The sequence below is a fragment of the Dipodomys spectabilis genome, unplaced genomic scaffold (assembly GCF_019054845.1).
Source record: "Dipodomys spectabilis isolate Male_0828 unplaced genomic scaffold, ASM1905484v1 ptg000096l, whole genome shotgun sequence".
NCBI classification, from domain to species: Eukaryota; Metazoa; Chordata; class Mammalia; order Rodentia; family Heteromyidae; genus Dipodomys; species Dipodomys spectabilis.
Genome location: NW_024870773.1, coordinates 9,007,557 through 9,020,912, shown reverse-complemented (window position 1 = coordinate 9,020,912; position 13,356 = coordinate 9,007,557). Strand labels below are relative to the sequence as shown.

The 13,356-nt window shown below is 43.1% G+C and overlaps 1 protein-coding gene across 2 annotated transcripts in view; it reads right to left on the bottom strand.

Moving 5' to 3' along the window:
- Positions 1-5,658: 5,658 nt before the first annotated feature.
- Positions 5,659-13,356, bottom strand: part of Arhgap21 (Rho GTPase activating protein 21) — a 120,553-nt gene continuing 112,855 nt past the window's right edge. For both annotated transcript variants that reach the window (XM_042686075.1, XM_042686076.1), the window contains 5 exons: positions 12,971-13,096; positions 12,710-12,751; positions 12,303-12,408; positions 10,391-10,422; positions 5,659-7,646 (listed from right to left, as the gene is read on the bottom strand). In XM_042686075.1, the coding sequence (XP_042542009.1) occupies positions 6,033-7,646; positions 10,391-10,422; positions 12,303-12,408; positions 12,710-12,751; positions 12,971-13,096 (1,920 nt within the window). In that variant the 3' untranslated portion in view covers positions 5,659-6,032. The remainder of the gene's footprint in view (positions 7,647-10,390; positions 10,423-12,302; positions 12,409-12,709; positions 12,752-12,970; positions 13,097-13,356) is intronic.

Below are 13,356 nucleotides of genomic sequence, written 5' to 3'. Positions count from 1 at the left end.
AACCGGTACCTCAGGTGGCTTCTGCGCGGGTGATCTGCAGGCGGCCCCCTGTGTCTCTGGGGCTCCGGCAGCCCCCACCGGGCCGGCTGGCCGGCGGCTTGGCGCACTGCCGCGTGGCCAGTAAAGGTTGGGGGAGGGGTCTTCTCTCTTCTCTGTTCTGAAATTCTTTTCCTCTCTTTCTTTTTTGTTATTTTCCACCTCCTGTTTTTCTGAGTGTTCATCTTTTCATTGTTGTCGGTCTCTTGGGGAGATTAAGCGTTGGAACTCGAACTCTCTTTTTGGTTGGAGAGAGCTGTGGCGTTTCCCTACTGCCCCGTCGCCATCTTGGTCCCCCCTATGTTCATATCTTCTTATGTATTCCTCTTATGAAATTATTTTTAACTTCTCGTTACTTTATTTTTCATTTGTGTATGAGAGTCCTTTAAATATCTTTAGCAATGCTGGATTAATCTTAGCATATCTAGTTGGGATTTTATATGCATTCTATAGTTGCATGTTCATTCTTCATTCATCTGCTTGATGCACACTGAACCACCCAAAACTGGTTGGAACCATATGGGAAATTGCATTGAATCATGATGCTTTAGAGGTGGAAAATCTGGCTTGGTGCTGACATCGGGGTTTACCTTAACATTTTCCAAGTCAGCTTAGTCCATTTACGAATGGTTGGGATTGACTAGAATTCTCTGCAAAGGAAACAAAAATTCACCCTCTTAACCTGTCTTCCCACTCTCGCTCATTAAGCAGTTAAGAGTATTTTATATAAGGGAATATTCATGATATGTTAGAGATCCTTAACTATTTGCTGGCTCATTATGTAGAGAATCTGGATTGCTTCACTGCCCACTGATTTTTAACTCAAATGAAACTATTGAATTCCATTGCAGCATTATGTAAAGGAATGTCTATTTGCACAGTGCAGATAAGAGTACTATTACCTGTAAGGAAACACCAGTAGAACTGCACAGTGAAGAGACAGCAAGGAAAGGCATGAAAAGGGTTTATAGCTTAGAAAGTACTTGGTCCCTTTCCTTTTTTTTCCCCCCCAAGAAATATATAATGCTGACTAGTCTATGTGATATTAGACTATATGGCATATGATTACCCTGTGTTTTGTTGCTGTTGTTTGGCTTATTCTGTTGGGAGATTTTCAGGACCACTATCTGTATTCTAGTTTCAGACAGTACATGAGTTTCTTGACATCTTGTTTTGTCTGGAAGAAAACGTGCAGAACCTCATGGGCAACAAACGGCCACCAATTCACAATAATTTCCCTTTGAAACTGTTCTAAGACAGGAAAGTTAGAGCATATATTTCTCAATATTCTCCTTGGCTGGATAAAGCTAAGCTTTCCTTGTATGTACCTCTCTATGTTCTCATAAGATGCTGTTGAATGGTCATTTGAACTTTCCTAGTAGGGCCACAGGAGGACCATGTAATAGGTGTTCTTCTGTGATACCAACTCCCTTCTGTCCTTCAGTCCTGAGCAACTCACCGATGCCTGTACTACAATCAACTCCCACTGTTGCCACACACAGAAACACTGGTTCAAGATACCTGCTGTTTCTCCATATGATTGGGAGGTGGGCGATGCATGAACATGGAGATGCTTGGGAGGTGGGCGATGCATGAACATGGAGATAATTTTTTTCTTCCTAAAAGAAAACCTAGTAGAAGAATTGGATTCATACAAAAGAGAACAGGAAAACAAAGGATTAATATGAACTCGTAATTCTTTAATTGGGATTGTGCATATGTGTGCCTGCAGTCTGGAAAGGGGTGATGCCTTCAATCTCACAAATCTTTCTGGGTGTTCTGTCTCCTTACACAAGAGTATTTACCAAACAGATTGTGTGCTGGTGCTCTCCAAATCACACTTAATTTGTGCTTTCAGTGAGCATTACCATTTGCTTCTTTGTATTGTTTGATTCTTAATTTTATGTACCTTAAAGTTTTATTTTAGATACATACCACATATAAATGTACTTACACAAATATATTCATGTGAACTACACAAACACTAATATTCATATACCATTTTCTCAAAAAAGATGCCTGTTATATAACTTCTAAGTTCTGTACAGTGCAGTGGCAAGTAGAGACATTATGTTTTCACATATAAGAATTCACGGATCTATGGGTCTGAGAAGGTAGATCAGTGGTAGAGTGCTTGCCTTGCATGCATGAGGCCCTGGGTTTGATTCCTCAGCACCACATAAGCAGAAAAAGCTGGAAGTGGGACTGAGGCTCAAGTGGTAGAGCGCTAGCCTTGAGCTGAAGAGCTGAGGGACAGCGCCCAGGCCCAGAGTTCAGGCTCCACGACCAGGGGGAAAAAATAATTCACGGATCTAGGTCAGGTGCAATGGATCAGACCTGTAATCTCAGCTACTCAAGCGGCAGACAGAGGGAGCTTGAGGGCAGCCTTGTTTTCTTTTGAGACTATCTGAATAAACACATTGGGCATGGAGGGTCACAATTGTAATCAGCTTTATAGAAGGCATAAGTAGGAGGATCATAATTCAAGCCAGTCTGGGGAAAAAAAAAAAAAAAGAGATAGAAGGGATGCTGAAATGGTAGAGCATTTGCTAGCAAGTGTGAGGCCCTGAACTCAAACCCCAGTACTGTGTCCCCCCAAATAAAATCTTGGTTCTGAAATTTTGTAACTCCACAGTGTGTGTGTTGCTGGTCCAACTTATTCACAAAATAAATTCCAGATATGTGAAAGCCATGCCTCATGTTTACTAATAACATACAATTTATGCCTGTGGATACTGAAGTATTTCTGATACCGAAGTATTTCTAAGCGAGTCTAAAGATAATAAACTGCTTAAGGTAAAGGAACATCTATGCGAAGAATTAAAGGTGGAAAAAAAAAAACCCAGTGAAAGTATTTGAAATCTGGATTAGTATCTAGCTGGTGCAAAGAAAGATCTCTGAGGAAAAGTCAAAGTTAACATAATTGAATCAGGATGTTATGCTATGGGATGGCCCCTGAATACCTGAAAATGCTCTTACTTAGCAAAGGTAGTTAAGTGCACAGTGAGGAATCCATTAATCTTAAGAGAAAACACAAAGCATCAGGTCTCAGAGGCTGTAAAGAGGTGAGACTCCTTACACAGCAGTGTATGTCAGATGCTGGATTGTTACAACCATAAAGACTCATCTGGCATAACCTCATAAAGCTGTCAACATCCATCTCACAACCCAGCGACACTATGATATGCTGTGCGCCTGCACGGAGGTAACCGCAGAGATGCTGCGTCAGTATCTGTGCCTGTGAAAATGGGATCATAATAGTTATTACTTTGGCTAAGTATAAAAGAAAAGTAAAATGTGGACTGGAAAGATAGGTTCATGAGTGACTACTGGGAGACAAAGAATGTGCCTGGAGTGACCACATGATGATCTCACATGTTAAGTATTTAAAAGGATCTGATGCCAGCTATGACAAAATGGTTGCTTTTATTAAGGTTGGGTGATGAGTCTGGAGATTACTGTAGGTCTGACTATCCTAATAGACGGGTTTGCCATGTCACAGGACAGAATTTGAGGAGTCACATGAATGGGAGGTGGCCAGGTCAGAGCCATTATCTTCCCTATCTGGTGTGGCATTGCAGGAGACTCAGGGTCAGGACTGAAATGAACACGATCTTGCATAACCTAAGGAATGTCTTTTACACCAACTCCTTCCTTCCCAGGGCAGAAACTGCAGTTTAGCAAGCCTTTCAAAGACCCAAAGAACGAACCCTAGATACAAGCTGCCTCCCTTTCTCAGTAATGCTATATAGTATTATTACCTCTACAATGAAAGCAAAAAATATCATCAAAGCATTTGAGTTGAAAGGGCCATAACCCCCCTCCCCCATATTGCAGGTTCAGTTACTGAGGTCAAACATGATGCCGAACTATCATGAGAAAAATCCAGGTTTTGAGGTATGGCTCAAGTGGTAGAACACCGGCCTGGAAAGAGGCTGAGTTCAGACCTGTGATACTTTATATACATATATATATACATACATACTCGTGTGTGTGTGTATATATATATATATATATACACACCAGTGACATAATGATCTAGTGCTATGTACTGCACATAATTGTACATGCTATACTTTTACATCACTGGAAGTACAGGCCTGTTTATACCAGCACCATCACAAACACTAGGCAAGGGGAACTTCTGCATCAGTGATGACATTGTGAGTTTATGTACTTGTAACATTTAACTATGTCACCACATATCTGTAATGGGGTGCCTGAGCACTTATATATTACAGAATCTAGTATAAATTACTTTTCCTTTTTTTCCCTCTGTACCATATATCAAAAATAAAATTTATGTGTAGATTATGAATTCATGATGATAAAACTTTCAAAAACTTTTAAACATAAAAATAGCAGGTATGACTATTGAGAATGTCTAACTTCAATGATAAGCTTTCTCAAGCCTTAACATTCTGAGAGTTCATATGGATGTAGGCATTATTTCTTCTAAGGACAGCAGAGCTGCTTTATTTGGAAAAGTAGGGTCAGATAAGTTGATATTAGGTGAAATGAACCCCAAGATAAAGGATCCAAATGTTTTTTCTTTCTTGTGATTGTTTCTAACATATTTATAAGATGATTTCTGTGTTTCTTTGTATGTCCCTCCCCCACAGTATAACCCCTGCTTTCAGTGTATTTGACGTTGGTATAATTTGTGGAGGGGAAGGGAAAAAACCCATTGCAACAATGAGATGTACAAGATATGTCTAAAAACGAACTTTACAACTTTGGGGGGGGGGGGTTATGGGAAGGGATGGGAAGGGGAAACAAAGGAGCAGGCAACAATACTTGATAAGAAATGTACCTTGCCCATATAGTTGTAACCCCTCTGTACGGTATTTTCACAATAAAAAAAAATAACAAACCTAATAAGCACCTTAGACCAGGTAGTAATATTGTCACTGCTGGTAAGAGGAAATACTTTTTAAAAAGTTAAGTTTGCCCAAGTGAACTGATCTAGGAGAGAAAGTCCCAAAGACTCCCAACTCGGTGCTTTCCACTGCCCCTAAAGGTAAGCAATATGTACTACTTTAACTAGCAAAGTGACGCATACTCACCTGTGAGTTTAGCCTATTGTGTCTGTAAGAGATCCTTGCCAGCCACAGCACAGAGGAGATGGAGGCTAATTAGTGGTATGAATGGGTCACCTTAAACAGAATGAGCTTCAAGCCATGCAAAATTCACCAAAACAATTTTTATTTCCAGTGTTTAATTGCGTGTGCACACAGGCATGACACAGGTTTGATTCATTACGTCCTCATGCAGAATTATATTCTCGGTAAGAGGCCAGTTCCATCCAGGACCCACTATCTACACACCTATGTTACAACATTTATATCAAATCTGGTATCTGAAGAAAAGATACACATAGAATATGTTCATTAAGTTACGTATTTTACAGAAAGATTAAAAATTCAAGTCACACAAAACTCAAAAAACTGTATTAAAAGTTTGAATATAAAACTCAGATCCACCAGGAATGACTAGAGAATGAAAGTTCTGTATCCACCTGTGTTAAAACTGGTCAATGGCATGAAATTCGTTACCGAGAAAGATGCATTTCTTTAAAATTCCAGGTAAGTGATAGAAGTTGTTTTTGTTTTGTGTTTTAACAATATGGCACCCTAAAAAAAAAATCAAATGTACTTTTATGATGAGGCACTTTTGTTAGTGATGAAAACCAAAAGAACTAATAATGCCGGCGATCTTCTTCAGTAATTTGGGGCGGGGCGTAGACACTATGTAGTAAGTTGTAACAAATATACAACTATCCAATATATTTTTAAATACACATGTGTGTTCTTCTGGCTGTAGTAATGCACTGTAAAGCTATTTCACAGTGCAAGATGATGAAACGAGCCCAATTGAAGGCTGCAATAATAACAATTCTGGTACAAGAAAATATTTACAGAGTGACAGGAAACATGTAACAGTAGCTTTTTATTTGCTAGGATGGACTGGAACCCTCTCACCCCCCACCCCCAAGCTTAAAGACAGGGATGAATCTGTGCTTTAGTGCCGGGGGCGTCGGCCAGTTTATGAGGACAGACAGCAGCTTCAGAACTGGCATGGTGACTCACGTTCTGGACGCTTTCTCCGTTTATTTGGTCAGGTGACTGTGGTGCGGTGGAAAGAGAAGGCCTGGGCCCTGGAGGGGAGCCCGAGGCGTGGGGCTGGTTGGAGGAAGGCGGGTCGGGGGTGGACGTCTCTAAGAGGCCGGGGTTCTCCGGGTCGCCCCGACTCAGGTCACCCGTGCTGGTGCGGAGGCGCTGCCTGGCAAGCCAGTCTGAGATGGACAGGTCTTGGGCTGGACATTTTGGTTTTAACCGATTCACAGCTGAAAGTTCCGGTTCTCTCTGCTCCCCTCCGCTGGGATCGTGCGTTTTCCAGAAGTTCAGAACACTGATTTCCGCGGCGTCCCGGTGGCCCCCGAGGGTGTGGCGGCGCTTGATGTTTTTCCGCTTGCCAGTCTCGGACTTGGGGTTTCCCACGGCAAACATGTCATCGGCGGCGGGCGCTCGGGGCCGGAGTTTGAGGCGATCGGCGATCTTGGTTCTCCAGGTGGGCTCGGCCTCGCCCCGGCTCGGGGTGAGCAGGAGGCTGCCGGTGGACTTCCCTTTCTTCATGACATCAAACACTTTGGCGACCGAGGGCGCGTCCCGCTCGGCCTTGGGCTCCCCGAGGCCGCCGCTGTCCGACTTGAACCGCGCCGACTTCTTCCTGGAGAGGGTGTCGCACTCGATCAGCTTGTGCGAGCTGAAGAGCTGGCGCCGGCTGTCCAGGCTCGGGGTCCAGCTGCCCTCCGTGCAGCTCGCCTCGCTTCCCTCCGAGTTCCTCCGGCCGCCCTTGGCCGGCTCCGGGGCGCGGCCTCGGGGCAGCAGCCGGTCGGGGGCCAGGGCCGAGGGGAAGACGGGGAAGTCGCTCTCGCTGTCCGTCTCCACCGGCCGCCCCTCGCTGACCAGCTCGCTCCGCTCGTCGTCCGCCTCGTCCCCCTTGCTCTCGGCCACCGACTGCACCTCGGGGCTCAGCCGGCTGGAGTCGAGGCTGGTCACGCCGGCGGCCGACGCCGGGGTGGAGTGATCCGAGGGCAGGGTGCCCACGTTGGCCAAAAGCTCACCGCGTCTGGCGTCGGGACTGGTGGGTTTCTTGGTGGCCAGTCTGGCCAGGGAAGCCTGGGAAGCGGCGCGGGGCAAGGTGCCGGCGTCGGACCCCGCGTCCTCACACGGGGAGGCCTTGGGGGGCGGCGGCGGTCCGGGCGGGCCGCCGGGCCTGGGGGTGCGCTCCTCGGAGGGCGCGCGCTCGGGGCGCACGGCCACCCTCCCCTCCCTGGCTGCCGGCTCCCTCCTCGCGCTCTGCTCTTTGGTACCCACGATCCGCTGCTTTCTGCCTGGGGTCTCGCTTTCTCTCGGGGGCTCTTCTTTACTCTCCTGGTGGCACGGGTCTGCATTTTCTTTCTTAAAAAAGACATTGTCCAGCTCGTCCTCGGAGCTGCTAGGCTGGGCTTTTTCTTTGGGCTTTTTCCTCTTGCGACTAGCAGCTGCAAAGATGGAGGAGACAAGGAGCTCCCGGCTGTACTGATCCTTTCCGGATCCCCAAGAACCCTGGAAGGCAAGCAGGGAAAGAACATTACTGACAACAACTCACAAGGTTCTCAAAGAACATGTCTAGAGAAGCCCTCACCAAGTGTAATACCTCTTTTTAATTTGTACCAAAGATCTTTTTCTTCTTCTTTTGTCGGTCATGGGGCTTGAACTCGGGGCCGGGTGCTGTCCCTGAGCTCTTTTGCTCAAGGCAAGCACTCTACCACTTTGAGCTCCACTTCACCGGGTTTGTTTTTTTTCAAATGGAGGTAAGAATCTTGCACTTTTCTGCCTGAGCTGGCTTTGAACCGCGATCCTCAGATCTCAGCCTCCTAAGTAGCTAGGATTACAGGCCTGAGCCATGGATGGCCAGCAAAATAATACTGTCTTTCTCTATTGTTGGTCATGGGGCTTGAACTCAGGGCCTGATTGCTGTCCCTGACTTCTCTTTGCTCAAGGCGCTATAGCACTCTACCACTCTGAGCCACAGCTCTGCTTCTAAAGATAAATTTTTATTTGACCATACATCTCAATTCTTGCTGGTAATAGCTGCCAAATCATAACTCATGTATAAGCTATGTGCAGTGGCATCTAACTTTCCAGTACAGACATTGCCATTTCCAGAGTTAAACAACAATATTCTGGCATGGACTCTTAATTGCAGATATAGATACTAGATCAGATGAGCTCATTCAGGTAAGGCACTTTAGGCTGCTTCTAGTTCAGCCAGGCTGGATCTGCTGGAATTTGTCTTAGGTTAATCAGGTTAGTACTGGCTTTATTTCAAGGTAATAACCGAGTAACAAAGTCAATCATGGGACCTTAACTTTACTACAAGTATGTTTCAGGATTTTATTATGTTGAGTTTGTTCATTTATGATGTCAGCATTCTTAGTAAATAAGTGGGGGTGGAATCAACAGGTGTTTTAGGGTACACTAAGATGGAAGGTTCAAACAAGTAGAAGGTATGCTGCATAATGGCTTAGACAACATACACAGAATCTAAATTGCTATGCTGAGGTCTTTAAACACAATATTTACATTAGAGTGTTTTCCTTTTCCCCCACTTTTTGCTGAAGGCAACAGGGATGATGTTTGTGACTGGGCCCTGAATTAGGAAACCTTGGGTTCCTTCCCTAGCTTGTGATGTAAGTCTTGCAGCAACTGGATGATTTATTCATTTGTTTTTTCTATTTGGTGGCACTGGGGTCCTGCTATCACCTGAACCATACCATCAGCCCTGCTTGCTGCCATCCTTTAGATTGTAGCCTCCTGTGTAACTAGGATTATAGGTGTGAGCCATTGGCACTCAGCTTTTGAACATCTCATATTCACTGGTTGAAAAGTAGCTGCCTTATATTTTCTCTATGACTGGGGCTTAAACTAATGGCCTGGGTGCTGTCCTTGAACTTTTTTGTTTCAAGGCTAGCACTCTTTACTACTTGAGCCACTACTCCATCTCAGGCTTTTTTGGTGCTTAACTAGAAATAAGTCTCACAAACTTTCCTGCCTGAGCTGGATGCAATCGCAGTCTCGGACCTCAGCTTTCTGAGTAGCTAGGATTACTGGCCTGACACACTGTCACTCTCTGACTTCAACATTCTTTCTGTGACTCCATCCTGTATGTGCTGGGGAAAATGACTTTCCTAAGTTGAGAAACGCATCCACCATTTGGGGTCCAACATAGTTAGTACAGGTATGGTACAAAACTGTGATGGAGAGAGAAGGCAAGGATTTCTAACACATCTTAAGGTTTCATCTTCTGAAGTTGGTATGGCAACACATTCCTGCAATCCCAGCCCATAGGAGACTGAAGCTAGAGGATATTAAGTTCTAGGGCCACCTGGGCTACTTACTTAGCAAGATCCTATCTCAAAAACAACAAAAATATACTAAAAAGTCTAACAAAAAAAGGTTTGGAAACTATTGTAGGTTTAAAAGTTTAAAGAAACAGGATAGTAAATGCATCAGAAAGCAGAAAAGAACATTATTGGGAAAATGGATACATTTGTGTAAACACTGTAATTATATCCTGTGCTTCTGTTAATATCCTGACTATAATAAATCTATTATCTAAATCTAAGAGAATGTACTTGGGAGATATATGCTGAAATTCTAGGGTACTATTATCTTGTCTATTGGTAACTCTCAAATGACTCAAATTCTAACAAACAGGATTTGAGTACTACTGTAGCAACTTTTCTGTAAGTTTACAATTTTTCAAATTAAGTTAAACATATCTTGCTACTGCCTCTATAAAGCAGTCTAGACAGAATGACTTAGAAAACAGACATATGCAACTTCAAGTAGTTTGTAGAAAGTTTTCTAATTTGATATTGCTATTAATAGAACACTATTAAAACTACTGGTCATAAACACAAATTAGCAATTTTGCTGAAAAGTAGAAAATGTATTTTCCATAACACTATATATTATGTCTACCCTAGTACTGAATGTTCACAGGTAAAATAGCATACTGTTCGGGATCTGCTCCCACACTGTAACAAAGAAGAGGTATGCAGAAGCAGGCCTGACTGGAGCTGAGCACTGTGGGTGGATAATGATGGGTGCATGTTCACCCCACTTCTGCATGTGTCAGACATTTGCCTACTTGCTTAGTTTATGCTCAGCCACCCTGAAACACTGAACTCTCCAACTCCCCGTTCAGTTGGCTACCACATTCTACCTTTTTTGTATTTGTCAGACAGGGATGCACATGTGTGTTATTCATAACAATCACCCACAAGCCACAGAAACCAATTTACCTTAGATTTTGTTGAATCACTAGTAGCTGAATCTGTGGAAAGTGAAAATAAGACAGGGTCAGTATTAGCCAAGCTTTATTGCTTGCAACAAACAATGCAAAACTCATGGAAGAAGACAGGCACAGAACAAAATGGAAAGCAAAACTCAAAACAAGAGAACACAGTGGATAGTCAGAGCTCACAAAGATGCAAGCTGCACCACAGAAAGCCACCGCCATGAAAGGATGCTGTGAATTGTAGGCAGAACCAGCTCAATGATAGGAATGGCAAAGGAGCCCTGTACTAAACAAAAACAGAAACACTAGTGTTTATTTCTAAATGTTACAACTAGCAATAAGAAGCTTGAAGACCTTTTTAATAATTGTATTAGGTACCACATCCTGTATCTGAAACCGATACACAATGTAGAACTCTGAAGATGGTTGGCCGCCCTTGCTACCAATTGAGACACTCATACTGGTGTATTGACATTGATTTTTGTCAGACTTCAATTTTATAAGCATGTGCTGTTGGCACATGGATACAGAAGAAGCATTAGGATAACCCTGCTAGCAGGTCACTTTGGTTTCATAATAGATAATGTGGGCATTTCAGACCCCAGTTTTACATCTGAGCAGGCAGGGATCCTTTTGACTACTTTGGTTAAATTGCTACCAGTTTTGTAATTTATCTGTTAACATATGCTATTATGGAAATGGAAAAAATGGAGACCATAATTTTACTGTCTGGCAAAAACTCAGATTATACAATTATAAAGAGGGTAGGAAGGGGCTAGCACTATTCAGAATAACAGCAATTTGAAATTTTTATCATCCAACTTTCGGGAAACTTGATTTTCAAAATGAATGAGCTGAGCCCCGTGCCACGCCCCTTTTAACACATGGCTAAATGCTTTATGACTTTTAAGAACTGGTAGACCATACCATGCTATTTCTCCTCCCGGTCTGCTTCAGAAATAACAAGAAACAGCAGAAAAACTTTTAAGAAAGTAGTATTGATCTGTCTACAATATTCTTAAGAGAAACGTTACACCACAGATCAACGATGTTTTGCATTTACAAGAATCGGGGGTTTCTGCAGACAAGGCAGCTACAGTGTGGACAGCAGTCCTCCTTCTTCCTACAGTTCCAGCTGTCCATCAGGGACATCACCGAATCCACTAGTGACATTACCGTGTGATAGACTCCTCCCACTTCGCCTGTGCAACATCAGTATACATTTGCCTGTGTCAGTTAGTGCTGAAAAAAATCCTTTAGGACTAAAACAAGAACTAGAGACAAAGGGAGAACATGGCATGGAACAGCATGCTAGATTAGTGCAAACAACCTGGCAGGAGACAATTTTCATCAGAAAGAGCCGCCTAGGAAAACTAATACTTAACCAAGCATTAGGGTGGCAATAGGAAACAGAAGAAAATAAAGGTCATATAGTGACTTTTGACTGTGACATCTCATCCACTGTACTTAATGAGAATGGTGTTCGTTAGCATTTCAACATAGGCAATTTGCGGCTCCAGGAATAAAAACTACGTAAACAGTCTACATCAATACTTTCTGCCATCACAGCAACCACATATTCAGTAGCATAGATCTGTTTTACCTTGTGATGACTATTACATGGAAACTGTGAATTAAAAAAAAACAAAACAAGAACAAAACAGTGGTTTGCATGCTCATTGCCCTCATACTTCATTCTGACAAACATTACAAGTCCATGCACTGTCAATGGCATATACAGATATTGGAAGATAATTGAGATCGATCAGAAAAGATTTAAGTTTATTAGTAGAAAAGAAAACCAAAAAAGGAGAAAAAGAAATAATCATAGTGAGTTGTTATGATTGACTTGCTCTTTAGCATTCTAAGAAGGTAGCTTATAACCTAGAGGTCAATACTGCCTAGGCAGCAGTTACCTGATACATCTCCCGGGGAGGCGCCTGTCCTTCCAATGTTGGTGAGTAAATGATCTATGTTTGGCACTGGCTGCGAGTCTACTGTGCTTTCCTCCTGCACTGTGGTCTACGGTTAACAAACAAAGATCTCTTCGTCATCTCTTCAAAGATTCTTTCTTTACAATTCAAAAAGACACATTAGTGTACAGAGCGCTTGTGTATATGTACTTGGTTTACACGGTTCCACAAAATTAACTGCAAATTAAGCACTGTACTTGTATTTTCATTAGATCAGATTGAGAGGCTAGCACCCAGCTCCCGGGGTGCAAAGCAGGCAGTGTACAAAGCCGAAAGTTGACACTGCTGGAACATCCAGAGCTTTTGTCCCCAATGAAAACTGAGTGGAAATGCTGACACAAGATACTTACAAGAGGCTCTTCAGCACCTTCTTCTGTGAAAAACCAGTCATGCTAAAATTTAAAATGGAAAAAGGTGAAAAGGAAAATTAAATAACCTCTTAAATATATGTTTTTATCTTGGAGGATACTCTAGAGAAACAAGGAAATTTTCTAAAGACAAAGCAGAACCAAATTCTTTCCTACCAAGAATGAGCTTCCAGTGGAAAGGAGCTGTGGGAAGGAAGGAAGGAAAGAGTGAAGGAAGGAAGGAAGGGGCATGGGTGGACTTACGTGCTGGATGAGTGTCTCCACGATCTTGTACTGGTCGGGCATATGCGTGACCATGTGTGTCATGTTGTCTTCTGAGGTCCGAACAAGTGTTGGCCCAAAAACTATCGCTAGGTTTCTTGGTTCCATCTGGAAGAATGATATGGGGAAAAAAAAATTTTTTTCATAAAAAGAATTAAATTTTTTGTGTCAGTTGTGGGGCTTGAACTCAGGGCTTGGGCACTGTCACTGAGTTTTTCTGCTCAAGGTTAGTGCTCTACCACTTTGAGCCACAGCTCTACATCCAGTTTTCTGGTAGTTAATTGGAGATAAGAGTCTCATGGCCTTTTCTGCCTTTGAACCATGACCCTCATATCTCAGCTAGGATTAAGGTGTGTAAGCCACTGGAA